Genomic DNA, 26971 nt, shown 5'->3' with positions numbered 1-26971 from the left:
CCGGCCGGGGTGGCTGCAGGATGACATCTGCATTCCACCACACTGCGGATCACTTCCTCGCCAGGGAAGGTCGCGGTGCCGGCGAGCAGAGCCCCGCGAGGGGGCACAGCCACCAGCTGGGCAGGCGCCGAGCCCAGGACACGACGCGCTGGTTTCACAAAGGGTCAGGCTCAGGCAGAGACCTCGAGGGCTCCAGGAAAGGGGAGGTCATTTCCCTCACTGCCCACATGCCGCACCAGGGCTGCGCTGGTTCTGTGTTTGGTGCGGAGCAGCCGGCTGGCTTTGCACTGCCGAGCTCCAGGTGTCTCCTCTGGCTGTCACATGTGGCAGATGGGGCTGAGCAGCTCAACATCACTCCCTCTGGAAAGCTTGTGCTGTGTTAAGGAAATTCAGAAAGCCTCTTTTTCTACTGGTGGTTGCCTTTTCTCACTTTTTTTCTTCTTTTTTAGTAGTTGATCTCCTTGTATCTTTTCTACAGATTTTGAACAGCCATTTATCAACAAGCCAGAGACCCTCCTCATCAGCAAGAAGGAGAACACTTGGGTACCATGTCTCGTGTCCATCCCTGACCTTAACGTCACACTGACCTCGGTGAGAGCTCGGCTGCTGGGAGCCTCTGCACCGAGATGTATTGCATTTGTTCTGCATTTGTAATTGCCTGAGTGGAAGCATGACAGGCACTGCCAGGAAAGGAAAATGCATGGGATACATTTTCCATGGAAAGTACAAGCCACTGGCTTCCTCGTTTTATTTGCTGGTTGAAGCTGTGTTGTCCAGTTCCCTTGGGCAGATCCCACGGGTTTCCTGCCAACCTTGCTTCTCTTCCCTGGAGCCCTATGAAACAAAACAAGACTTTGTTTTAAACCCATTTCCCCACAGCATCCCCCGTTTGCCTTGTCTCTGTGATCTACACCCCTCTAGGTGGTCAGCATCCCCACAAGGGATGAGGCTGCAGCCCTGGGGCCCATGACTAAAAACAGCTCTCTTATCAGTTTGCTTTTGCTTTTGCCTTTCCCCCCCCCTTTTTTTTTTCTTTTTTTTTTTTTTCACAATGCAAATACATCCTTCCAGGATGAGTGTTACTATTGTACAAAGGCCTCCAGGGACACTCTGGGGGCCAGGGGCCTTTCCCGTGCCCGGGAAGGACACTACCCAAGGTCAGCACTCATCCCGGTGGGGCTGATGTTTGGGACATCAGCATCAGTTTCCTTAGCTATCTCTAGAAATTTCCATTCCTGGAAGTCTCTGGCCCACTCTGCAGACGGGGAGGCTCATGGTGCAGGATGCAGCTACTTGGGGTAGAGGGGAGGCCACGATTCCTAGATGGCAAACCCTTGGGGGGAGAGGGCAGGAGGCCAGCACAGCATGATGCTGCATCATTTCTTCCCACAAAAGGGATGTGTTAGCCAGCATAAAGTCTGGGAGGGGTGGAGTGGGAATGTGGTTACCCTCTGATTTCATTTGGCAAAATGTTGATTTTTCCAGCAAAATTTCTTCATACACCCTGATGGGAAAAGCACTTTCTGGGACAACAAGAAGGGAATGCAGGTACCCACACACTTGATCAGGGACTTACTGTATGTCCACTGTGAGACTGAAATCGACAAGAAGGTCTTCAAATCCAATTTCTTCATCATCCATATAGCAGGTGAATATTTGGGAAGGTTCAGGGGAGCAGTTTGGGTGGCTCTGAAGTCCATCAGTGTGGTTCATGGGATTGTTATGGTCCTCTCTAGCTACACAGACTCTGCATGGTGCACATAGCTCTTCCACTGTGTGTTGGACAGAGATACACCATGCAGCAGGGGGTCATTCCCAAACCTCCTGTAACTGCACAGTCTGAGTCAAAGAGTTAACTAGATCAGAAATCTCTTTTCATTCCCTCTTCTGCATCAGGGAGTGAGCTGTATGACATCCAGCTGTATCCCAAGAAAGCCATGGAGCTGCTAGTGGGAGAGAAGCTGGTCTTGAACTGCACAGTGTGGGCTGAGTTCAACTCCGGGGTCCGCTTCCACTGGACTTACCCTGGCAAACAGGTACCAGCAAGCTGAGCAGCTCCCCATGCACTGAGGGAGTTATCCTCTGAGTCACCCCCTCCTGAGCCTTCATTGTTCCTCTTCACATCATTGGCAGGGCTCTTCTTCACACTCCTGACCATGCTGTGCCCTGGACATCTGTGTCAGAGTGCTCTCCCATTTTTTTCTCCTGCAGCAGAAGGCAGACAGAATGAAGACATCTTTTCCTGGCAGAAAGCTCCCTCCTTGACGAGGTGTTACTGCTCTGGGGTTCTTGAGAAAACACTGGCTTCACTTTCACCAGTGCAAATCCAGAGCAAATGTGATTGGTTTGAAAGGAACTACTCTAATCATAGAGCCCTTGTTACCAAAAGCCTGTGAGGTGGTCCCTTCCCCACTGTGTTTTCCCCCGCTTGTACCTTCTGGCTTTTTCGAATGGTGTGACAGGGGAGTCCCTTGAGAACATCTCTCAGTTCATGGAGCTCCCAGCCTGGTTCCTGGGCTACAAGAGCAAACCATGCTAAGACCTGAGCTCAGCCTCAGGCAGTCAGTACACAGAACATGTGCCCTTCCATCCCTGAGGATGGCACTCAGTTGTGCAGAAACCTGTCCAGGCAGGCACTGAGCATCAGGAATCAGAGCTGTGCAGGGCCCATCCACACAGCCTCATCCCACTGCTGTCCCTCATCCCCTTCTCTGTGTCATCTCCCACAGACGCAGCGAGCAGTGATCGAGTCCGAGCGCCGCTCCCTGCAGACATACACAGAGCTCTCCAGTATCCTGACCCTCCACAACGTCAGCCAGCAGGACCTGGGGAAGTACACATGCACTGCCACCAATGGTGCCCAGATGCTGGAGGAGAGCACCGATGTCATTGTGCATGGTATGGCACCTGGCAGTGCCCTGCAGAGCCACAACCAGACTGCTTGGGCAGAGTGGCTCCTGACCCCCCCTCCACTCTGCTCTAGTGAAACCCAGCCCTTCTCCAGCCCCTCAGCCCTCCTGTGCCCCAGCACCATGCTGGGAGCAGAGTCACACTCACCAAGGTCCCAAAGGGGAGGGAAAGAGGTGTCAACACCAAACTGGCACAAATGCAGTGGACTGGCAGGACACACTTATCTTGTAACTCTATGGCATGGCTGGGGCCCCTGTGGCATGGCTGGCCTGAGGGGCACAGCTGCAGGTGCACAAGGCACCATCTGCTTCGGTTGGTTGTTTTTTGGCAGCAGAAAGCCACAGGGCAGCCCAGCCTTCCTGCATTCCCAGTGGTTCCCAAGAGGGAGACAGAGGAGCTGCCAGGATCTCAGCTGCGCTGTTATGACACTCCCCCATGTCCTTGATCCTTGCTGTTGGGCCCTGTGGAGAGCAGCAGAGCTTTGTGACACCCTGTCTCTTTGAGTTCTCCTCCATGGTTGCTGTTTTCCTTGCAGAAAAGCCCTTCATCACTGTGGAGTGGAGGAAGGGCCCGGTGATAGAAGCCACTGCAGGAGATGAAGCTGTGAAGCTGCCAGTGAAAGTTGTGGCTTACCCCCCACCAGACTTCCAGTGGTAACTTACTTTTCTTAGCTTCAGCCACCTTCTCCTTTCCTCCTTTCCTCTGTCAAACGGGGAAGCCTAGCCTGGCTTCCTTGCTAGGTCCCTCTGTCACCAAGATTGTCACAAATGTCACTTTTTTCCACCCATGGGGGCCATTTCTCCCATGCCCTGGCTCTCAGCTGCACAGCCTGGCTTGGCAGCTCTGCATGGCTGGAGGGGCCACGTGGAGTTCCCACAGGAGCTGTCCCTCTTGTCCCTCTGCTGTGGTGATCACAGCTGCCCAGAGGAACAAGGTAGTGGGATGGGTTGTGCACCTCATCATGCTGCACTTCCATCAAAGCTGACTGGAGATGGGAGCTTTGCACCCCCTCACTGCTCGGGCAGAGCTACAACACCCCCAACCCCACACACCTCCATACCACACAATGTGCAGACCCATAACCTGGGTCCAGGGAAGGCCCAGGGCTCTCTCCAGAGAGGTCCTCAGTGCTAGCACAGGGCACCCTGACTGCACTCTTGTGGGGACCAGCAAACCCTTTGCCCAGCTGCCAGTGGGACACTTCCTCCCCATGGCTGCATTTTCTCTCTGCCTCCCCGCAGGTACAAGGATGGAAAGCTAATTCCCAAGCAATCTCAATCTTCAATGCAGATCAAGGATGTGTCGGAGCAGCATGCTGGGACATACACGCTGGTTCTGAGGAACAGGCTGGCGGGGCTGGAGAAGCACATCAGCCTCCAGTTAATTGTCAATGGTAAGGAGGGGATGGGGCTGGGGCTGGAGCTGGGGGAGAGTGCTGAGCCCATGGCCCCAGCCTTTGGGCTGCTCCAAGAACAAGTCCCCCTTTCTGTCCTGAAGCAGTTGGTGCCTACATCACCTCTTCCTCCCCTACAGCAAAATTTTGTTCCTGGCTCCCTCGCTTTGGGCAGGATTTGTCTTTGCTCAGGGGCCACTTCCCAACTGCAGCTGGAGATGCTGCTGAGGGTGACCCTGACTGATGTGGACTTGGGAGCAGGGCAGCTGCCACACAGATAAAGTCTTGATTTGGAGTAGTTCCTCTGGGAGGGAAGCCCCTGTGGAGTTTTCCCACAGCAGAAACTGGTCCCAGTCACACAGTAAACAGATACCAGCTAAAAAATGCTGAAAGGGCACTGCTGCCTGGAGATGTGTCTCCAGCAGGCTCTGTGACACTGTGCTTTGAGCCCTGCAGCATCCAGACAGTTCCACTCACCAGAGAAGGGAGAAATTATGGCACTTGAATCTGCTTAAGTATGACCCGCTGTGCCTTGCAGGCGTGAGTTGCCCTGAGAGCCAGCAAGCTGTAGTGCCCAGGCTGTCCATAAATGGGGCTGGGGAGGGCTGTGCCAGGCCTGGGGAGGGCTGTGCCAGGCCTGGAGAGGGCTGTGCCAGGCCTGGGGAGGGCTGTGCCTGGCCTGGAGAGGGCTGTGCCACGCCTGGGGATGCAGCACCTGAGCCTGCAGCTGCTCACAATGTCACTCTGATCCTTGCAGTTCCTCCACGCATCCATGAGAAGGAGGCCTCTTCCCCAAGCATCTACTCCAAGAGGAGCCCCCAGGCCCTCACTTGCACTGTCTATGGCATCCCAGCACCGGAGGTGATCCAGTGGCAGTGGAGGCCATGGATGCCCTGTCGGATGTTCTCCCGACGCAGCCTGTAAGTGCCATTTCTTCCAACACTTGTGTCTTGTCACGCCACCATCGTGGTGTTATGGGCTTCTTGTGACCAAGGCTGTGCCCCCAGCTGTGTCTCACTTTTGCTCTCCCACACACAACATGGCACCTTGTGGGAAGGCATAGTGGAGACACTTGTCTGTGTGGGAGTTTTGCCCAGGCTGGCTGGTCCCAGACACCAAGAGCTTCCACAGCATCCTCTGCATCCTCAGCCCCCTGCATCTGTCAGTGCATGTCCATGGCCCTGCCACACCTCACAGCACCTGCAATGAAACCACTGATCAGTGTGCTAATGTGGAAACTGAGGCAGATTGCAGGAAAAATTGTCACAGCCCCTTGGTAAGACCCCAAGACAACAGTTGGGGTTCACACCATTCCTGCCCTGAGGTCCCCGTGGTGTTTCTGTCCTTTCTCTTCTCCTGGGAAGCAAAAGTGCTCATAGGCAGCTGCTGCTTGTGGGGAAGAATTGCTGAACCCTGGGGAAGTGCCAGATCTCTGCCAGCTGCTGGGATGATTTGCCAGCAGGGCAATAGGTAGGCAGGAAGGGTGCATGCCCACTGCCTGTGCCCTGGGAAGCTGAGGCAGCTGAGGCGGGGCTGCAGTGGCATTTTTTAATGACAGTCTCACCGGATGAAGGAAAAGGGATGCTGGGGAGTTGTAGCCAGAGCAGTCCGGGTGGAGGACATCAGAGTGCCTGGAGGAAGCCAGGTCCTGCAGCCCTGTGCAGGCTTTTGCCAAGCCAGGGACACCAGAGAGCTTTCCATTGCATGCAAGTGCACTGTGGCCCTGTCAGGAAGTAGAGGGGCCCATGAATTATGAGCACTGTCTCCCAAGGCCACCATATTTCTGCCTAGCACAGCTCCAGAGGATGCAGGAGGCTTCTTTCTCGCTTCCTGTTGTTTATACAGCTCACCAGTGTGTTTACCACAAAGTGCTCTGGCCCACACTGCCAGCACACACCTTTGCTACAGCTCCTGGGCCCTCAGCTCCCCTCTGCTTCCCTGTCACCCAAAGCCTCTCCCTTCTATCCCAACCCACACTTTTGGGCAGACCTCCCACCTTCCACCCCAACCTGCAGGCTGCAGCATCCCAGGTCCCTGACAGATTTGGCCACTTCTCCCCACGCACCTGTCTCAGCCTGAAGAGGCACCACCATTCCCCTGTGAGACACCAGCAGCACCTCTACCCGGGGAGATCTCCCTCCTGGCTTTTGTTGAACTGGGGGCAGTAGGAGCACCCCTGGGTGTTGTGCCCTTGGGTGTTGCACCATCTGCTCTCCAGGCCAGCACCAGCCAGTGACAGCCCTGACTCTCATCCCAGCAGGACTTTAAGGCCTTGCTGCTGAGCAAAATGACATCAAGAGTTGCCCTAGGCACACATGAATCATCCTGTCTTTCTCCACTCTTAGCAAGGAAAGATGAACCTGCGGGTGAATACACTGCTCAGGACACCTGTATCTGCTCCCTGCCTCAGTTTTCACACCTACAATTTTTTTTTCTCACTGGTGGTTGCAAGGCACCCTTATAAAGCACATCAGAATTGTATAACTGAAAGACCATGAAATTTTGTGGAGTTATAGGACAGGACCATCAGTTCTCTGACACAAAGCTGCTTTTGCTGTCTTTTTCCCAGCTAACCTTCTCTCCTCTCTCTCCTCTTTCCCCTGCTCATCCCTGGCTCTGGATTAGCAACAGCAGGCACCGGGCAGCAAGGCGCCACCAGCGGGACCGGATGCCCGAGTGCAAGGACTGGAAAGATGTGTCACAGCAGGACGCCGTGAACCCCATCGAGAGCATTGACACCTGGGTGGAGTTCGTGGAGGGGCGGAACAAGGTGAGGCTGCATTCCAAACCCATCCTGGCACAGGGAGCTGGAGACGGGCACGGGACTCCTTTGCAATCAGCCAGGAAAAGTGGCCTGGAAAGGGGCCTGGCAGAGGCAGATTTGGGGAGGGCTTCACACCTCTGCTTCTAAAGTAAACCATCAGTGGCAGTTCCCAGCCCTGGGGCTCCACACTACCAGGCAGCCCCAGGGCGAGGGAGAGCTGTCATCTTTGAGAAATTACCCTGTGTCCAGAGAGGCCCCCACTGGGGCTGGCAGCACAGGGATTTCATGGATTGCTACTGAACACAGGGCATCCAGCTAGGGAAGATGTGGGACAGGTGCTGTGGGGGCTCTCATGGCCATTTCTGAGCATTTTGCATAAGCTGTTCTGTGAAAACCAAGCCCTGCAGAGCATCCTGGGCAAGAGACAGGAGTCACAAAGTGACCAGAAAATCTCTGGCCTTGGTGCATGTGTCTGGTGGGGCACTTTATCCAGCTGTCCCCATCCTGGTGGGGTGAGGGTGGTTTGGAGAAGCTGGCATCCATCTGCTGCAGGGGGCAATGCGTGCTCCACAAAGCCACTTCTCCATCCAGCATTTCCTCTCTGGAACGACCATCTCTCCCTCACTGCAGTGTGTGACCTGCTTGCAGCCTGCTTCTGTCTGTCTGTCTCCCAGCCACGAGTGTCAGGCCCGTGCCATGACGAGGTTCCTGTCCCCAGTGGTGTCGGGCACCAGCCGCTCACAGAGGGATGCAGAACAAACAAACGGGCCCCTGTTTCCGAAAGTCACTTCCTGTTTTCCTACACACCTCTAAAGGCACTTCCCGTCCCCTGGCCTGGCCGGGAGTTCATCACTCTGCCAAAAAGGGTGGCAAGGGCAGATGATTCTCCTCCCAGAGCAGCTGAAGGGAGGTTGAGGGATTGATGTTCCCCAGGGACGCAAGCAGGGGTGGTGGGAGCTGTTGGGTAAGAAGCCCCTGCTACAGATGTGACTCTTGTATTGGTCCTTTCTGATATTCCCCTATTTTCCTCATTTTCTTCCTTCTATTCTTCAGCTGTGTCCTCATTCCATCTGTTTGGTTGTAACTCTTCTTAGGTTGTGCATCCCCACAGATGTGCAAGAGCTTTGGGAGAAAAGAGCTGTTTCATTTACAGTGGGACACTACATCCTAAAACCTGCTTTCTCTCTCTCTCCTTGTCCTTTCTGCCTGTCTTCTCTCACCATCCTCCTGGTTTTCATTCCATCTGAAAAGGCCAGAACGAGCCACAGGATGCCCAGTGCACCGTCATGCACTGCAGGCAGCAGGATGATGTCAGATCAAGAAACCCCAACTCAAACATAACTCCGCAGATTAGAAGGAAAATCCCCAAGAAACAGGAAAGGCAGCACACAAAAGTGCCAGCAATAGGGTCACTCTGGTTGTATGAATAACCCCAAGAAACGGAAAAGGCAATGGACAAAAGTACCAGTAATAAAGTCACTTCAGCTGTGTTGAGTATGCACTGAATGAATGGCTGTTCCTTCTGGTTAACACAACCTCAATGCATTGCCCCTCAGAACGGAAATGCTTCCCAAAGTCTATGGATTATGGGACATAAAGGCAAAGAAATTTCCCTGTAGGAGCATGTTAGTTTTGCATTTTAAACACCATCTCATTAGAGGGATTTTTTAACTTGTTGTTTAAACTGGAGACTCAAACTGCAAATCTCCTCTAAGGGGAGTGCTTGTAACAGTTTTGGTAGCTCACACATGTGCTGTGTGAGCCAGGAGGAGGAGGAGAGCAGCCTTATTCCCCAGCTGCTTTTCTTGGCTAATTTGGAGGCAGCATCCCCTGGGTTCATGCTCCCAGGATGGCAGCCTGGCTGTTTGCCCAATCTTAGTCATGTCTTGCTGGAGGGAGAGAGGAGGAAGCTTTTAGGACCGTGTCTATGTACACTTGGAATTCAATGAAAGATGACAGCTCTTCCTGAAGGGATGAGAGATGGAATATTTTCACAGGTTTGATTTCTCCTTATGAATAAAAGGAGTGCTTGCAGGTCTGTTGGTACCCGTAAATTCCACTGAACCCTGTGGGACACTAAATAGTCACTTAACTGCAGAGGACTCAGGGAATCAAAGCCCTGGTGTCCTTTCCCTTTCTTCCCACTGTTATAAATAAAGCTTGGCAGGAGCTTAACCATCCCCTCAGCCCTGCATCCTGTTACTGTCCCCCTTGCTGAGCACTGTCCCCATTGTGACCCGAGGGGCTTAATAAGAAGTTTGCTCCCATGGAGAGGCATCTAAGCTGACTGGGCTGCATAAAAAGATGCAGAGATTGGGAATAAAATCATGTTGTTATCGGTAGAGCCAACAGATAAAGCTTGAAATGCACAAAGGGCTGTAGGATAAGGGTCTGTTTTCACACAACCCTTTCCCAGGGTTATGCAACAACAGCTGTTGGGGGCTTTGCTACCTGCCAGAAAGCAGCAGTGATCTTACTTCTCTTCCTTTTTATCTTCCTAACTCTTCCTTATGTTCTCTTCCCCCATCAGACAGTCAGCAAACTGGCCATCCAGGAGGCCAATGTCTCAGCCATGTACAAGTGTATTGCCTCTAATAAAGTGGGTCGAGATGAGCGGCTGATCTACTTCTATGTGACCAGTGAGTACTGTAAAATCCCCCCACCTGCACCAGCCAAGCTCTCTGCTTGAAACAGACAGGTCCCTAGAGCTGCCAGGTCCTGCCATTCACAGTTAGGATCTTCAACAGTCCAGCAGGAAAGCAGGGCTAACCCAGAGCTCTGCTGGGTGGCAAAAGCCTGAAGCCCTGGCAGTTTGGCACAGGCAGAGTTTGGCAGGCAGACCGGGGAATGAGCCAGCGCTGCCTGTGCCTAGGTCCTGAAGCAGCCGTGGCAGGTCCTGGGCAGGTCTTGGGCTGGGGACATCCCGCTGGCTCAGACCCAGGCAGCTCCCTGGGCTGGGGATGTGTCTGGTCCAAGAGCATCCTCTAGTGGCACCGCCCGACCTATCCCAGGCCAGGTCCCGCTGGCCTCAGCCCCCGGCAGTGATCCCACGGGATTTTGGTGATGGGAGGAAGCTGAGTTTGTAGGAACCAGAGCCCCGCTGTGGGCTGGAATCATGGCCCATAGGGGGCTGCTTGAGCCTCCTGCCAGTGGTATCCCAGCACTGTCTGCTGAGAAAGGGAGCCCAGCAAGGGCACTGCAAAAGCTTGTCCTATGGAATGACAATTCCATAATAAAGTTCCCAGCCCAGAAGGCTGGGCTCATGGTCCTTGTGATACTACATGTGCTGTCAGGGCCACCAGCTGTTGTGCAGCAAGATGAACATCTTCAGTCACTGCTTCAGTGATGCTCTCTGTGTTGTCCAGGCTGCTGTGTCATTGCCTGCACGAGTGAAGGTGGGCATGTGTGCAAACCAGAATGCTGCAGCTCAGCTGGGAGCAGTAACAGCCTAATTCAGACCTCCTTGGCTTGTTTCATTTGTGAGCCCATCTTAATTTCACCCTGGGACTTGAGCACATCCCGTAGCACCCACTGGTTTTAAGCTGTGATTGCCAGCAGTGTGCATGTCACAGTTCTGGTCTGCAGTGGTTTCCTTTACCCTGGCTGAGGACAGGCAGATCTCTGAGAGCTGAGCCCAAGGAGACAATTTCATTGTGTCTGGCAGCTCAGCCATGAAAACTCATTCACATGTTCATTTCCTTCCTGAAAGCCATTCCAGATGGGTTCGAGATTGAGTCCCAGCCCTCAGAAGAGCCCATAGAGGGGCAGAACCTACAGCTGAGCTGCAATGCAGACAACTACACCTATGAGAACCTGCAGTGGTATCGGCTGAACCTCTCCAAGCTCCATGATGAAGAGGGCAACCCCCTCGTGCTGGACTGTAAGAACGTCCACCACTATGCCACCAAGATGCAGGGGGAGCTGCGCTTCCAGCCCAACTCCAACGATGCGACCTTGCTGCTCACCATCCCCAACATCTCCCTGGATGAGGAGGGAGATTATGTGTGTGAGGTGCAGAACAGGAAGACCCGGGAGAAACACTGCCACAAGAAATACATCTCTGTGCAGGGTGAGGGTCCACAGGGCTGGCGGGAGTGACAGAGGAGAGCTGGTGCTCTTGCTGCCATCAGCTTCCCAGGCCATCCCCAGGGGAAGCCACACAAGCCAGCTAAACTCAAGGTGGCAAAGGCAGGGCACCTGGGTTCTCAAGACACCCTTCAGCAGGGGTCAGAGACCCAAAGCCCCCCAGGAACACAGATATTCTTTTGATCAATCAGTTTCCCGTTTTCCCCTCCTCCTCTTTGTGCTGCTCCTCCAGCCCTGGAGATCCCCCGCCTCAAGCAGAACCTGACAGACATTTGGGTGAACGTCAGCGACTCCATAGAGATGCGCTGTAAAGTGGATGGCAACCACGTTCCTGAAATCAGCTGGTACAAAGACGAGAAACTGGTGGAAGAAGTGTCAGGTACAGTGGGCTGGGGGTGGATCACAGGCAGGGCAGTATGTCCAGCAGCTGCAGAGCTGAGCACTGCTGGGTTCTGGGACTTGCTGTCCCCTGATAAAGGCACCCGTTCTCTGAATCAGCCAGAGCCTGGTTTTAATCACATTCTGTCCTAATTTGATGCAGTCTCACTGGCCAAGTCTATGCCCTAGGGCCCGGCTCAACACTGTCTGTGCTTGTGCACATTCAGCTTGAGAGCAGGGAGAGAGAAATCATTCATGTTCTTACTCTCAACCCAGTGCCTGACATCTCTAATTATGCAGGGACTGACCCAGATCTCATGGAAGGAACATGCAAAGCATCCAGGCACACTGCAGAGGGAAAGGAACAGTTTCTGAGGGTGAAGCAGAACTTGACACACCAGCTGTACTGCCCCTATTCAGCACGTTCAGTGGGGGATTTGTACCCTTCATACACTTCCTGGGGAAGTGTATGCCTGGGGAAGTGTAGCCATGCTTTCAAACCCTCTCTGGGGTTTTTTTGTGGCCATCAAGAGAAGAGCCTCTACCAGCTGGTGTGATGTAATTCTGCCATTTAAAATGAATCAGCCAAAAAATGCAAGCCTTATTTTGAGCCTGAGTCCAGTGTACTAGCCTTCCCTCCCTGTCAGTGACCATGACAACCCTCTGTGCCTTACAGGGATTGACCTGGCAGACTTCAACCAGAGGCTGAGCATTCAGAGGGTGAGGGAGGAGGATGCTGGGCTCTACCTGTGCAGCGTCTGCAACGCTAAGGGCTGTGTGAACTCCTCAGCCAGCGTCTCCGTGGAAGGTACCAGCAGCCACGACACCCCTGGGGATCTGAAGGGTGGAATAGGAGTTATGACCAAGCTCCTGTGCCTCTTCCCTGTGACAGTGGGAGGCAGGGAAAGCCCCTTGGCCTTGCTGGTGGCATGGTGCTCTCACAGGAGGATCTGTAGTCCAGACCATGTTTAGCTGAGGCAAACATGTACCTCCAGACACCCCACATCCTGATGCAGGCCATAAGGAATGGCTCAGTTGGAGCACAGAATGGGAATCTCTGAAGCTATGATTGCCCTTCCATCCCACAGGCTCTGATGACAGGACCAATGTAGAGATTGTCATCCTGATTGGCACTGGAGTTATTGCTGTTTTCTTCTGGATCCTACTTATTCTCATCTTCTGCAACATCAAAAGGGTACGTGACTGTCACTGCCCCAGGCAGGGAGGGTGGCACACCAGGGCTTGGGGCAACACCAGTGCTGTCATGTGGGGCTCCATGACAGCACCTGCTAAAAGGAGGTCATTGAGTGATGCTTCCAGTGCAAGGACAGGTGAGTAAGGGTTGTGGTAAAGGAGGTGATGGGGAATGGCCTTTGCTTGAGGGGCAGGAGGTCAAGGCAGGCAAAGAATCCAAATCCCATGTGGGAGTCATCACACAGGGCAAGGAGGGCACATCCTCACCCTTTGTGTTGGCTGGTTCCTGCAGCCAGCCCACGCAGACATCAAGACAGGCTACCTGTCCATCATCATGGACCCTGGCGAGGTGCCCTTGGAGGAGCAGTGCGAGTACCTGCCCTATGATTCCAGCAAGTGGGAGTTCCCACGGGACCGCCTGCGCTTGGGTGAGCCAGACCCCCTCCCTCCCCTGCATGCTGCAGCCAGGGTTTCCTACCAGCCCTGCAAACTCACTCTTCAGATTTCTTAACACACCTCTGTGCATTTAATGCTTTCTCTCTGCCTCAGGCTTCCCATCCTCTTCCCCAGGTGTCCCTAAAGCCCAGCTGTGCCTGGGAAATCTCTTTAGGTCTGAGGGTAGATAGGTCTGAGCCAACTGTTATCCCAGACTTCCTGAGCATATCCACACAGGTATTACTGAAAACAGAAGACCCCTGGGCATGGTTTAAAACACATCCCCATATTTTCCAAGTGGGAGTCTGGACAGAACAGCCCAGTTTACAGCAGGTACCCCAGGTTCAGGATCAGGATTGCATCCATTACTGTCCTCATGCTGAGACACCTACCTGCAGCCTCTTCCTTCTGTCTGGCAGAGTTTAAAGGGCAGCAGACTACCTTTGAGGCACAGAGCAGTGACATTAGTCCTGACTGCTGTGCTGCAAGGGGTCATTTACCTTTCCCACACAAAACAACTTGTTGCTCCAGGGCAACAAACAGCCCCTCACTTCTCCATGGCCATTTCCTTCCTCTGCTTTGTCCATGCCAGCTCTGTCTCAGTTCCTCCCATCGTCCTTTCTCTTATTCTCACCGACACAGCAAGCAGCCACCTGAAAGGGCACATGTTCCACTCCTTCCTTTTCCTTTATGATTCTTTTTTTCTTTTTTCTTCCCATGATTTCCTGTTGGGATTTTTGTTTTCCTTCATTCTATTCTGCCTTTTCTGCACCTGCCTTTCTTCACACTTACTTTCCTTGTCCATAGGTAAAGTCCTGGGTCATGGTGCCTTTGGGAAGGTGGTGGAAGCATCTGCATTTGGGATCAATAAAAGTAACAGCTGTGAGACTGTAGCAGTCAAAATGCTGAAAGGTATGTGAACAGTGAAGCAAAACATGCAATGTGTGTAGACAGCAATTAATGAGGCACCTGCCACAGAACATTCACCCTGTAAATGCCTGTGTTTTAATTAATGGCTTCTTGGCCTCAACACAGTTGATCCTCTTTGGCTCCATTCAGCTGGACTTGGAGGCTGAAGTGGCAGACAGCAAGGACTTGTGGAACTCAGCTTTCAAGGAAATTTAGCTGTCTGCAGAGGCAAAGAATGAAATCTGTCTCAAAGGACTAACGAGAATCCAGAGCCCCTCTTTGGCATGCCACTGAAAGAAGTGTTGCTCCCAATTGCCTTCTTCCAAATGTGCCTGTATTTTGTGTTTATGGGCCAGATCCAGGGCTGGGTAAGGAAGCAGGTTGCAGCTCTTATCCAGCTATGAGGGCTAAATTGGCTTTCCACCTAAAGCCTGGTCTATCCAGAGTGAGATTTTAAACTTTTATAGCCACGCTTTCAAACAGGCATCCAAAACATTATTCTGTAATTTGGCACCAAACAAAACACTGAGGCAGTCTCTGGCCAGAAGTAGCCTGTACATGGAAATCGTGTCACGGCTCATCTGAGCAGTATTTGCTGTTGTAAGTGTACAGATCATCTGCTCAGCAGAGGGGAGCCTGGTGTGCAAGGCTGCTTTACAATTTTTTGAGGCAAGGCTCTCACCTGGCCCATCAGCTGCAGCTCAAGAGGATGCTTCTGTCTCCCAGGCTAAATTTATAAACTCTGAAGTAAGACAAAATGCATATGGGGAGGCTGACAAGGATAAAAAGGCACACAAAACCAGAGAAACACCCCGTGTAAAACAGAGGGTCAAGAATTGATGTGAATTGGACACTTGAGAGAAGATGCAGTACAGAGAGATGGCAGGAGCATGGCACTGTGTTTGCTATTGAAGAGGAATCATCAAAAGATATCTGGATTTGAGTTGAGACAGCTCCTATCTTCAATTGTGATAAAAAGAATTAGATATCTTTTGTTCCTAATTTTCTTTCAAATTGTGTCATGGCTCGTTATCTCTGTTTGGAGGCCAAAAGGGCAGAGGTTCAAACGGGTGCATCCCAAGGAAAGTCTCAAGTGATGTTTTTCACTGCACAACTATCACAAAGAAAAATCTGTTGGGCACAGATTGTGTTGTTCTTTGTTCTGGGTCCCTGCACTTACAGAGAGCACCCTATGTGTTACAGCAGGGATCCTGGGATCTCCAGACAAGGCTCAACATTTCATGTGGGAACATGCAATAACAAAATGTTCCGAGGCTTTGAGGTCACAGCCTCCTCAGCAAGACTCACATTAGCATGCTGCTAGAGAAGGGTGGTGAGGGGGAGTGAAAAGCTCTGAGGAGGTGTCATGACATGGTCTGTGTGTTTCCAGAGGGAGCTACAGCGAGCGAGCACAAGGCACTGATGTCAGAGCTGAAGATCCTCATTCACATTGGGAATCACCTCAACGTGGTGAATTTGCTGGGTGCCTGTACCAAACCCAATGGTAAATATCCCAGGGGAGCAGGCTGTGCTTGCTCCCAAAAGTCAGAGCTTGTCCCCTGTGTCTTTTTGCTGACCACAGGGACCTGTGGGGAAGTTGTTAGTGTGTGTGTGTACACTTAGAGCAGATGTCACAGCTCAGCAGGGCTGCACATAACACAAGTTGTGGCAAATTCTGACCATCTCAAGCCCTTACTTCTTGCCTTAACCTTTGGTGTCTTCTCACCAGGTCCACTCATGGTTATTGTTGAGTTCTGCAAGTATGGAAACCTCTCCAACTACCTGCGGACCAAAAGGGAAGGATTCAGTCCTTACAGGGTGAGTACTTCCTTTGCCCCTAGGGACCTGTCCCATGTCTAGGGAAGGGAGACATGCAGCCTAATCCATGATCTGCCAGTGTGACAAAGACAGCCTCTGTCCTTCTTCCTGCAATGGTAGATGCTTCCAGGCCAGAATTACAGTTTAAGAACAGGAAGAGATTGTGCAGCTCACGGGTGCAGGGGTTACGGTGTGAGTTGCCTGCTGAGGGTTTTGGTTTGGTCCCCTGCCAGGAGAAGTCTCCCAGGCTGCGTATTCAGGTGCAGTCCATCGTGGAGGCCGTGAGAGCAGACAGGAGGAGCCGCTCTGGGACCAGCGACAGCGCCATCTTCCACCGCTTCCTGCTGCACAAGAGCCGCACGCCGCTGCCCGTCCAGGAAGGTAACACTCCAGCCTCGGCAGCAGCTCCTCACCTGCACCACCAAAACTGCACCAGACTTGGCTAGCCTGGGGAATGGGCAGGAATATCAGTGGGGAGCGGGGCCCAGCCTTGGAACTGGTCAGGGCTGCATGGCAATTTCCCAGACAGGGCTATGGTATCATCTCTTGGGTCTTGTAATAGACATCGAAACCCAGAAGGGATAATTAAATCCCTTTGGGGATTTTAGCCTGAAGAAAGGAGAGCTGAGGGCAATCTTGTTGAGTCCTCCCTAGGACAGAAATACTGAGCTGACCTTCAAAGCCCCTTCCAGTCCTGTTCCCCACAACTCTGTCTCACTGACATGTGCTGGAGGCTGGACTCTTTCTCCTCACATTTGAGCAGGTTCCTGCTTTGTGCCTTCTGCCGCCTAAGCAGAAAATCTTAGAGTGGAGTTGATTACTCCAGTTGGGACTGAGGACTAACTGTGTTTCACTGAGAAACTGGCTGTATCCTGCAGTCTCAGAGAGAGGCAAAGAGGACAATAGATTGCCAATTGTCTAATCATTTTCTGTTACTTCTGAACAGTGGATGACTTGTGGCAAAGTCCCTTGACAATGGAGGACCTCATCTGCTACAGCTTCCAGGTAGCACGTGGCATGGAATTCCTGGCATCCCGAAAGGTGAGTTCAGCCTTTCCTTTGCTCATCTGATATTTTGTGCATGCCTGATGAGAGAAACCTGACTACAGCCACCTTTCAGGTGACACACAGAGAGATTCAGCAATCTGCTTCACACTTCTCAGGAAATCTGAGACAGATGTGTGTGCAAAGCTGGGAAATTAGTTCTCTTGCATTTCAACCTCTCCTTAACCAGCCCTTTTTGAAATGTTTGTCTTTAGCTTCTTCCCATTTCCACCATTCCCCCATTACAGCTCAGGCTTATGGGGGAAGGGAGGTGCTGGACACTTTCTGATTGTGGTTTCTCTCACTCTTATTTTGCCTCATCCTCTTTGTGTGCCCTCAGTGCATCCACAGAGACCTGGCAGCTCGCAATATCCTGCTGTCAGAAAACAACGTGGTAAAGATCTGTGACTTTGGCCTGGCCAGGGACATCTACAAGGACCCCGACTATGTCAGGAAAGGCAGTGTGAGTGCATTTTCTCAAACCCTTTACAGATTAGGCCCCCTTTATGAAGAGATTAAAAAGCAGGAGTGGAATTATTTGCATGGCTGAGATCAGTAGCCATTGGACCAATGACACGTCCTCTCCGCTCCTCCACCAGCAGATCTCTGTCTCCTTCCTTCTACCCCTCAGCCTGTCATTAACTTACTCCTCCTTATACTCTTTCAACCCCTTTCAGTGTCTCTGTCCCTCTCTCTGACAAACCAATTCCTCCATGGAGAGAGGAGCAGGCTTTTGGCTCTGATTTCCTTTTATCCATTTCATCCCTTTGCTACCAGAAACCTGGAACAGGGACATGTTCCCAACTGAACATTTGTGCCTTGCCTCTCCCTCCTGCAGGCCCGTCTCCCACTGAAGTGGATGGCTCCAGAAAGCATCTTCGACAAGGTCTACACTACCCAGAGTGATGTCTGGTCTTTTGGGGTCCTTCTCTGGGAAATCTTCTCACTAGGTGAGTGCTAATGAGGGTCTTGTGTGCTGAGGGAGACACCTCTACCCACATAGCAGCTTGTGGGTGAGTCTGTGCAGGACAGACATTCTGAAGCACATCTAAGGACTGATGGGAAGCAACATCTATGTAGGCAAAAAAATATGGAGGCCATGGATGTTCATCCACCCATGAACAGAGTGATGGGGACACGGGCATGCAGAGGTGGCCTCCAGCTCACTGAGGCAGAGAAGCCTGACCCAGGCAGCACCAGGGATTGGGCTGTGTATGAGTAGTGACCACACCTCTCAGTGTCCTGGGATGGCGGGCAGTCTCAAAAGGGCAGTCTCTAAAGGACTGGTTTCTGATGGCACATTTCATGTTCCCACCCTTCTCTGAACCTTCTTTAGGGGCGTCTCCATATCCTGGAGTCCAGATCAATGAGGAGTTCTGCCAGAGGCTCAAAGATGGTACCAGGATGAGAGCCCCAGAGTATGCCACAGCAGAAATGTGAGTCAGCAGCCTCAAGGATTCCAGCATCGGTCAAAGTAGGGGCTGCTGTGGGAGGGCAGAAACCTACCAGATCCCAGCAGAGAGCACAACAAGCCCCTCTGTGGGATGCAGACCTTCAGCAAGGGCAGGGGATGAGCCAACACATCCTTTGCTCTAGGCCATTGCCTGGAGAGCAAGGCAATGGGTTCTGATCAGGGCTCTCTAGGTGTCCTTGCATGCCCGTGCTGGGATGGGTCTGTAAGTGAGCACTGTGCTTTCCTGCTCTGAAGGGCATCAGAGGGGTCTGAATTAGCTCCTTGTTCCCTGTTATAATAAGTGGATAACAAACCAACACCCTGCCTGTAAGTCCACTTGGCCAGTGTGCTGGGGGGGCCAAGCTTTCCTTCACAGTGCAGGAACTGGCAGTCCCAGTGGGTGGGAGCTGTGGAGTGGGGCAGGAGGGGATTTCTGTGGTGTAAAAGCTGCATCTCTTCTTGGCAGCTACCGTATAATGCTGAGCTGCTGGCATGGTGATCCCAAGGAGAGACCGACTTTCTCTGACCTTGTGGAGATACTGGGGAACCTTCTTCAGGAAAATGTCCAGCAGGTGAAAACCTCTCTGTGTCCCTGCTCTGCTCCAGACAGCTCTTTCTTCTGTCATCACCAGCTCCCTCAGTGTGCCCTCAGATGACTCCATGGTCAATGCAATACATTTGTGTAGGCCACCAATAACATAGAGATTCCTGGGTCAGAGGTCTATTTCCCAGAGCTGTTAGAGAACTCATTTCTGCAACAGCCTTTTAGCTGCATCCTCATAAAACTCTGCTCCTTGCAGGGTAGAAGCCCTCTCAGTCGTCATTCTAGTAACTTCCATCCTAATCCCCAGATGATTATTTTAAATTCTTCAGCTGAGTCAAGGCCCTGGTACTTCTGCCTCCCACATGCCTGCATAATAAAAACCAGGACTTGACCAGGGTTTCTGAAACTCTGTCCTCAGATGGAAATGTCAGGGCCATGTGAAGCAAACAACTGTTACATTACAGCAGTCAGTAATACAGATTTCTTTGAACATATTACTAATCACTTCCATGTGGGAACTCACCAGGACATTTAACTGTGATGAGCATGCAGCTCTGATTTTAACTTTTTCTTGATGTTCTCTTTCAGAAAACGATAGCTAAATGCTTGAGTATTGTCTCATCCTGACGTTCTTGATTTAACCTTTCAGCACTGGTTCCCAGCACAGGCATGACTAAGCCACAAATGACATTGCCCTGGAGCACAGCACTCTGTCCATGTAAACTGGAGAATTATGGGATTATTATGGGCAGTTGTTTTCCTGCTCACACACACCTCCATGCGTCACTCACAGCTACTTAACACAAATGTCACAGAAATCTTCAGCCAGATATTTTGTCCTAGAGAAATAAAATTTCTAAATGAGAAATCTTCCTTCCCAGCTCTGACAGCTTCTGCCTGTGGAGCCTTTTCTTGTGGGAAAGTCCTCCCCTTCTTGTAAGGCCATTTACTGTTCTTCCTACCAGGAAGGGAAAGATTACATCCCGCTGAACGACTCTCACAGCTCAGAAGATGATGGTTTCTCCCAGGTGCCTTCCTCTGCCCAGCAAAACTCAGATGAAGAGGACTTTGACATGAGGATACGCTGCCACAGCCTAGCAGCAAGGTGAATCCCCCTCGAAAAGGGCAGAGAGAGCCCAGCAGGCAGCGAGCAGCCTGACCTGTAAGGAAGCCTAAGGGATATGGGGAGAACCCAGGTGTTTGGACAACCCCAGGTGATAAGGTGTGATCCAAAAATTTAGGCCATAGATTCTTGCTTATAAAAGGAAAATTACTTTATTTTGCTCATGAGGAAGTGCTGGTTTGTAAGCCTATCACATTCCTTCTTCTCCTCTGGCTATGCTGCCAGAGTATCCTGTAAGGAGTTTGAACCTATCTGTTCCTAACTGACCCAAACAATAGTCCCAGGCCTCTCCTCTCTGATGAACTAAGATAATGTGATGCCTGGGATCTATATGACATTTTCTGCTTATCCCACATGGAGAGGTTATTTGGGCCTGATTCACTCAGTCTAGTCTCCACTGCAGAAGTAGCATGGGGTTAAGAGGTCTAAGGTGACCCCATTACCCTCCCCAAATCCACCATTTGGGTCATCCTCCTCCCTGCATACTTTGCATAGTGAGGAGGTTGAGTTCAGGTCCTGTTCGTTCAGGACATTGACTCTTGCCTTTACTGAACACTGTATATTTCTGTTGGCAGATACTACAACTGTGTCTCGTTCCCTGGTTGTTTGACGGGAGGAAATCAGATCAGGTGTCCATCCAGGATAAAGACATTTGAAGAGTTTCCCATGACACACACAATGTACAAGGCACACCCGGTGAGTAGCATCTGAGTGGACTTGAGAGGGGACAGTCTTTTCTGACACCTTTACTGTTAAGACTGTGGAAGGAAGATCACTCCTATCTTATGTCAGTCTGTGTGTCATTCCTGTTCGGTCCATCCAGTCCTATGCACGTTCATTTCTCCATCTGGCACGCAGGGGTTTCTCTCCAGCAGGGTTCACGCTGCCTTAGTGGGAAACAGGGAGGTTAGATATGCAAGTGGAGAACTATAAAGGACCTCAGAGAAGAGCCTGCTCTTCACCCTCTCAAATCTGTGAAGAGAGCCTGATTGAGCACACTGAAATCCTGCCAGGACCAGGTAAACCCAAAGTGTTTATCTGCAGCTCCTGTATCTTGATCTATATGGAAGTGTGCAGTAGGGACCCTCCAGGTCTCTCTGAACTGTACTGGGACTGATATCTCCTCTAGCAGCAGAACTGAAGTCATAGCTTTAGTCTCAGAGGAAAGTATCACCTCTCACAGATTTGATGGTAATACATCTTCCAGCCAGGGAGCACTCTTTTTTTATTCCCCAAAACAGGCACTGAACTATGCATACAAATCTTACCTTTTTATGTGCTGCTTTTAAGAAGGTACCTAAGAAAATCAGATACAGCAAAACTATAGAGCATGCTGGTAAAGTGCTCATACCCCTTCTTCCCCATCACACATACACAGGATGTCATCTCCTGAATGATTTCTCCTCCCTTCCCACTCTGATCAGTCGACAGGGACGTTACTGATAACTCCTGTTGCTTCCTTCCAGGACAATCAGACAGACAGTGGGATGGTTCTGGCATCTGAGGAATTTGAGAGGATAGAAAACCGACACAGAAAAGAAGGTGGATTCAGGTACTCCTTAAGCCTAGCCACTGAGGTCTCCCTGCTGCCAAATGCAGTGAGACCAGGAGGCAGCTCCTGGTATCTCCCCATAGGCTGCACTTCTTGGAACTTTCAGCTGTGGGCCCTGAGCCAGATAAGTCCATGGACTCCTTAATGAGAGGCAAAACACAGGAAGAACAGACAAGCCTGCTGTTTTCTAGGGTTTAAAAATATAAACTGTGCCCATCAATGAGAATGTGCCTGTTAAAATAATGAGGCACAGTGGAGTGATGGTGTTAATGAGACTGTTAATGCTTATTGACATTTTGTGGTGAAATGTGTCAGGGCTTGCTCAAGCAGTGGCAGATGGGATGGGCAGAAACTATGTAGCTGCCACCCTCCTCCCTCAGCCCTGACCCATGGGGTACAGGGTCCTGATGTGGTGGTGCAAGGATGGGGCAGCCCTTAGGAATCCCCACATGCTGACATGGAGTCTGGCAGGCTGAGCTGGCACTCTCAGAGCTGAGGATGTTATGGAGGGTTATGTCCATGATCCAGGCTTTGAAACTGGGTGAAAACCTGTACAGCTCATCTCTGCCAGAGCAGGCTGAGACCCTGTCTCTGTGACAGTGTGTTGAGCAAGGCATGTCACTTCATATGCAGACAAGGCCAGTCCCAAGCCTCTTCCTCACCTCCTCTGCCTCCCAACATCAGATTGGACTGGTCGTTATCTTTTCTCTTAGCCATAGCCCTGTGGCCTGTCTGCTCTTGTATCAAACCGTCTCCTGCTTCTTGTCCTGTCCTCTTTTCCCTAAGGCATGTTCCTGTTGTCTCCTACACCTGGTGTCCCATCTCCTGGCAAACACTACTCTTAAACTTCTTCTTGAGTGTGTCCCTGCCCCTGCTCTTGTGATTTCTTGACGATCACCTAGTATTGGCAGGCACTGAGATGGGACATATGATTTCCACCCACATCTTCGTCTTCTTCCTTTGTTTCCTTTCCCCAATCCTGGCAGTTGCTTTGTATCAATTTCTTTTATTCCTGCCAGACCTAGAAGCAATTAAGGCAATGTCTCTTGTCTCTCCCTATTCATTGGGGTCCCAACCCTTCCCTATGTGTAGAAGGTATCCCAAAGGTATCTAGGAGAGCTGAAGTAAGTGTTCCAGGTTATGTGTGGATTTGTCACAAAACAAACAGGCTGTGCTTAGATTTGGAGCAAGGCCTGGTTTTGTGCTTTGAAATGGAGGTGCAAGTCCATTCCTGACCCTGTCTCTGCTGCATGCATTAGAAGACGAGATGTCCTGAAGTTAGGATTTCTCTAAGCAGGACAGAGGCTTTCTTGAAGTGCCAAGGTTAATTCTGTCTCTCTCCCTCACAGCAGTAAAGGGCCCAGTCGAACCGTGGAGCTGTCGGGGGAGCAGTCGGACCTGCGGGGCAGATGTCGGCCGTCATATGGCTCCCAAGTCGGAGGCCAGACTTTTTACAACAGTGAATACGGGGAGCTGTCGGAACACTCTGAGGATGGCAGCTGCACCCCGCCTGGAGAGGGGGCCAGTCCCCCCACTCTCCACGCTTCCTTCTTCTCCGAGCAGTACTAATGGCACCAGGCCCTGGAGGCGACTGCAAGGCCCTCCAGGCATGTCATCAGGGTCACTCAGAGATTCTCCTTCAACCTATGCCCAAACCCAACCAGGAACCTACCCCAAACGGACGGGGAACACCAATGTCCTTGGAACAGCAGCATGAACCATGCAGCACCTCCAGCTGCAGCTTCCCTGTGCCGCGACTGGAGAGAGCACAGCACTGATTCCTCGTATTTCTTTTATTCCTGCACCTCAGACAGATGCATTCTGCCCGAGAGTGGGTGCCTGTGTTCAGCACTATGGCACCTTCTGCCTAACATCCAGCCTCCGCTCAGATCAGCTTCCCATTCAGAAAGCCCATTTCAGGTCAGATATAAATAGATCTGTCTTAGTCTCAAGTTTCTTCCTGGTGTGCAGCCTGAATGTTTTTCCTTGGATTGCTTCCTCCTCCCCTCATCATGATGTCAGCTGCTGAGCTGTGGAGCAGAATCAAAGGGAAGAAATCCCTGGTGGCATTAGCAGCAAGAGCAGGACATTTTAAAGAGGTGTACAGAGAGATCCCGAGGGATCTTTGTAAATGTTCATGCATGCTGCTCCTCCTGAGTAGGTGTCAGCCTCTCCATCTCCTCTGCAAGCAACACCCACACGCCTCTCATATCTGCTGGGGGGGAATCTGCCAATCTGCCTTATCACTAGGATTATTTTAGCCATCTCAACACAGCTAGTGCTGAGTAGGTCATCAGCAGATGGCTAGAGTGCTCCCGGTGAGATAAACACCAATTTTTTTGCAGGCTGTGTGCAAAACATGTTCCTTTATGATCTCTGCTGGGAGCAGGTTACTCACAGGTCTGCTGCTCTTGCCTTCCCCTTCTCCCAGAATGGTGCTGAGATCATTTGTAGCTCAAGTGAGAAATTAAAGCAAAGCTAGGTTAATTTGAGCTGGCTTCTAAACATAGAATTTGCTGGGAGGAAAAAGTTCAAAAAGGGCAGGGAGTGAAATGTTTATTTTCAAGCTGCTGCAAAGCATTTTGGAAACAATGGAAGGAACAGTGCTCCAGCAATAAGGTGCTCTGGGTTACATCCCCTTAGGTGTTGACATCACTGAACAGGGAGCCCAGCATCTTGCCAGGGTTCAAGCCCTGATTCTCCTGGATGGACAGTTTGCACCATGACTTTTCCTGTCTCCCGAGTTCCCTGACGCAAAGGAGGCACTCTCTGCCCAGCGGGCTCCTCTCCAGCTTCTTTTGCAGAGCTTCCGTCAGAGCATGCCTGACTCCAGAGGATTAAGAAATAGTTATTTGCTGAGGAACCATCTCCTCACTTTGGTCTTCTATTTCTAAGAGATACCACATGTATTCAGAGCTCTGGGAAACCTCCACAGCCCCTCTCTATAGATTTCTGTACTGCTGCCTCACCACTTCCCACCTACTTCTTTCCATCCTGCTCCCAATCCAAGAGCTCAGCCCCAGAGCACGGTTACATCACCTCCTCAGGAGTCTGGGTGAAAAGGCTCCTTTGAACAGCTTGTCATCATCTCTTCTCCCACATGCCCATGGCTGGCAGAGCTCTGTGCACCAGGGCATCTCAGCACCAGGGAATTACTGCTTGTGGGCCACACCTCTGTCACAGAGCCAAGGGTTTGGACTTGTAAAACTGTGTTTCCTGTCAGATGTACAGCTTTCCCAAACTGTATTTCTTTTCCAGCAGAGGGTTTTACGCGTTTCCCGACGTAAGCCTGTGAGTCCTTATGGATGATGGTGCCAAGTCTTAATTATAGCTCTCCACACAAGTGTAATGGGGAGATTTATTTAGCACATGGGAAAAGCATGCCTGTCATTCAGGTTCTCTAAGCCTGTGCAGCTTGTTCAATGTTCCACTCCCTTTTTGTGTCAGAAGGATGACATAGCTGCAATTTCCATGGCAAAAAAGAGGCACAAAACCAGACCAGCTTGAGCCAAACTGGCTCAGGATGTGGAATTGGAAACTGCATATGACAATGAATTCCCTGACTTCTACTGGTGTCCCCTGAAGCTGCCAGGAATTTAAGCATCTTTAAGTAATTGTTACGACTCAGTAAGAATCCTCTGGCAGGAGCTGCTGGAGAGCCAGGACAAGGAAGTAGGACAGCCAACAGGGTGTAGGCCAGATCAAATTCTCCTGCCCTCATCTTGCCCTGCTTTTGGAACTGGTGGTTCCCTTGGCAGAAGGAAGGCTGCATGTGACTCGTGCTGCCCCTGACTGGCATTGACAGGGGTAGAAGGTGACCAGCTGAGCTAAATTCAGGCTGCTCGCTGGGTGATGTGCATCCACAGGACCCAGACTCTCTTGTTTCCAGTACTCCGTGAAGAGTTCTTTACCTGGAAACACCTCCATCTGAGAGAGAGCCCAAGAACAGTATAATAGTTAAAAACCAGAATTTCAAAGTAGCTGTTAGTCCCTGTCCATATGTAGGGGATAGGTATGTGCCAGCAGAGCATGACATTTGCTGGGCATGGCAGAATTCCTCAGCAGAAAGGGCACAGGGGCATCTTGGTGCCCAGGCTGGGTGTCAGCATGGACATCCAGCCAGTACAGCTGCACTTTTTCTCTAGGTTTAGCTGTAAATTGCTCACAAGCATCCTTGTGGAGTAGGGTTATATTATTAAAACCATTGTTAATGATCCCCTGTGTCACTCTGGGGGAAGCACTTCTGTGTCATCTGATTTTTAACCATTCAGCTCCAGAGAAGTTTATTTTGTCTCTCTTGCACCATCTACATGGGTGTTGGAATCAGATCCTATTGTGTCTGTATCAACAGTATTGCATGAACAATGCAGCCTGATAGGAGCAAAATCTGGCTCCTCTTCAGACACTCCTGCTGATGAAGGACAGCTGTAGTGTGGGATATTGAAGAGCTGTAGAGACAATTGCACTTTTGCTCTCTAAAGGTATACTAAAATTAGATGTGCAAACCTGATAACCCTTCCCATTCTCTTGAATTATTTCTGGCTTTTTATTTTTACAGTCTCCAAATAAGCATGAAGTGAAGCTGGTCTGTTTTGGTTTCAAGATGTGAGAAGGAAGTGTTGTCTATCTTTCCACAGTACCAAGGGAGTATTTCAATGTTTAAAACCCAGGTTTCGATATTTGTGCCTGCTCTGTTCAAAATGCACTCTCTGTTTTGTTTTGTTTGGGCTTGGAACTCAACATTGAAGCTAAGCTATTTATCATCATCACCTTCCTTTAAAATGGCTGCTTCCACTCTGTGCTCAATCTCACTTTTCTTTACAAAGTGTTGGTGTTGAGAGGACATTCCTCCCTCCTGAAAACAGTGTTGGGTCCCCTACTTGCAAATACACGTGTCTCTGAAGAAAAACCTGTGTATCAAGTAACACTACATTTATATTGCAATATTTTAACCTGGTACCTGTTGTTGCTCTAGCAGCATTCAATGTTTCAGTGGGCTGCCTTTGAAGCAAGTAGGCTAAAACAGGGGTTATGTGTGAGTACAAAGCATGATCTGTGTGTGTGTGAGTGTGCTGTGGGTGAGTGTGTGGGTATTTGCACGTGAGTTTTCCTACCAGTGAATGTTATGTGAGTGATTGTAACTCACATTGAGTCCTGTCTCTGGAAGTTCACAGTTATATATCAAACCACTTAGAACACTGCTTCCTTTCCTCTTCTCCTATAGTACTTGTTATCCTTTGTCATTAAGAGTTTTGTTGTAATATCTAAATGTGAACATGAATAAAGTCATAACTGGCAGCCGCTCTCTGGTTCCTGGGGCCACGTCTGCCCATGGGGCAGCCCAGCCCTGGCCCAAGCCATCAGCACA

The 26971-nt window shown here is 50.9% G+C and overlaps 1 protein-coding gene across 4 annotated transcripts in view; it reads left to right on the top strand.

Moving 5' to 3' along the window:
• Positions 1-26971, top strand: part of FLT4 (fms related receptor tyrosine kinase 4) — a 57617-nt gene extending 30646 nt beyond the window's left edge. Inside the window, exons 4-30 of one of the 4 annotated variants that reach the window (XM_039701496.1) lie at positions 479-591; positions 1486-1648; positions 1897-2036; positions 2730-2898; positions 3446-3563; positions 4152-4303; positions 5061-5223; positions 6929-7073; positions 9598-9706; positions 10777-11136; positions 11386-11532; positions 12208-12339; positions 12620-12726; positions 13018-13153; positions 13968-14072; positions 15460-15573; positions 15799-15887; positions 16121-16268; positions 16834-16928; positions 17272-17394; positions 17770-17881; positions 18268-18367; positions 18851-18956; positions 19894-20033; positions 20627-20747; positions 21518-21603; positions 22956-26971. In XM_039701496.1, coding sequence (XP_039557430.1) covers positions 479-591; positions 1486-1648; positions 1897-2036; positions 2730-2898; positions 3446-3563; positions 4152-4303; positions 5061-5223; positions 6929-7073; positions 9598-9706; positions 10777-11136; positions 11386-11532; positions 12208-12339; positions 12620-12726; positions 13018-13153; positions 13968-14072; positions 15460-15573; positions 15799-15887; positions 16121-16268; positions 16834-16928; positions 17272-17394; positions 17770-17881; positions 18268-18367; positions 18851-18956; positions 19894-20033; positions 20627-20747; positions 21518-21603; positions 22956-23172 — 3710 coding nt within the window. In that variant the 3' untranslated portion in view covers positions 23173-26971. Of the gene's footprint in view, positions 1-478; positions 592-1485; positions 1649-1896; positions 2037-2729; positions 2899-3445; positions 3564-4151; positions 4304-5060; positions 5224-6928; positions 7074-9597; positions 9707-10776; positions 11137-11385; positions 11533-12207; positions 12340-12619; positions 12727-13017; positions 13154-13967; positions 14073-15459; positions 15574-15798; positions 15888-16120; positions 16269-16833; positions 16929-17271; positions 17395-17769; positions 17882-18267; positions 18368-18850; positions 18957-19893; positions 20034-20626; positions 20748-21517; positions 21604-22952 lie in introns of all 4 variants that reach the window. The other 3 variants (XM_039701494.1, XM_039701497.1, XM_039701498.1) reach the window with 3 other exon arrangements.

This window comes from Passer montanus, unplaced genomic scaffold (assembly GCF_014805655.1).
Source record: "Passer montanus isolate IOZ18808 unplaced genomic scaffold, ASM1480565v1 scaffold15, whole genome shotgun sequence".
Classification (NCBI taxonomy): Eukaryota; Metazoa; Chordata; class Aves; order Passeriformes; family Passeridae; genus Passer; species Passer montanus.
The sequence above is the reverse complement of the archived record's forward strand: the minus strand, read 5'-3'. Positions and strand labels throughout refer to the sequence as shown.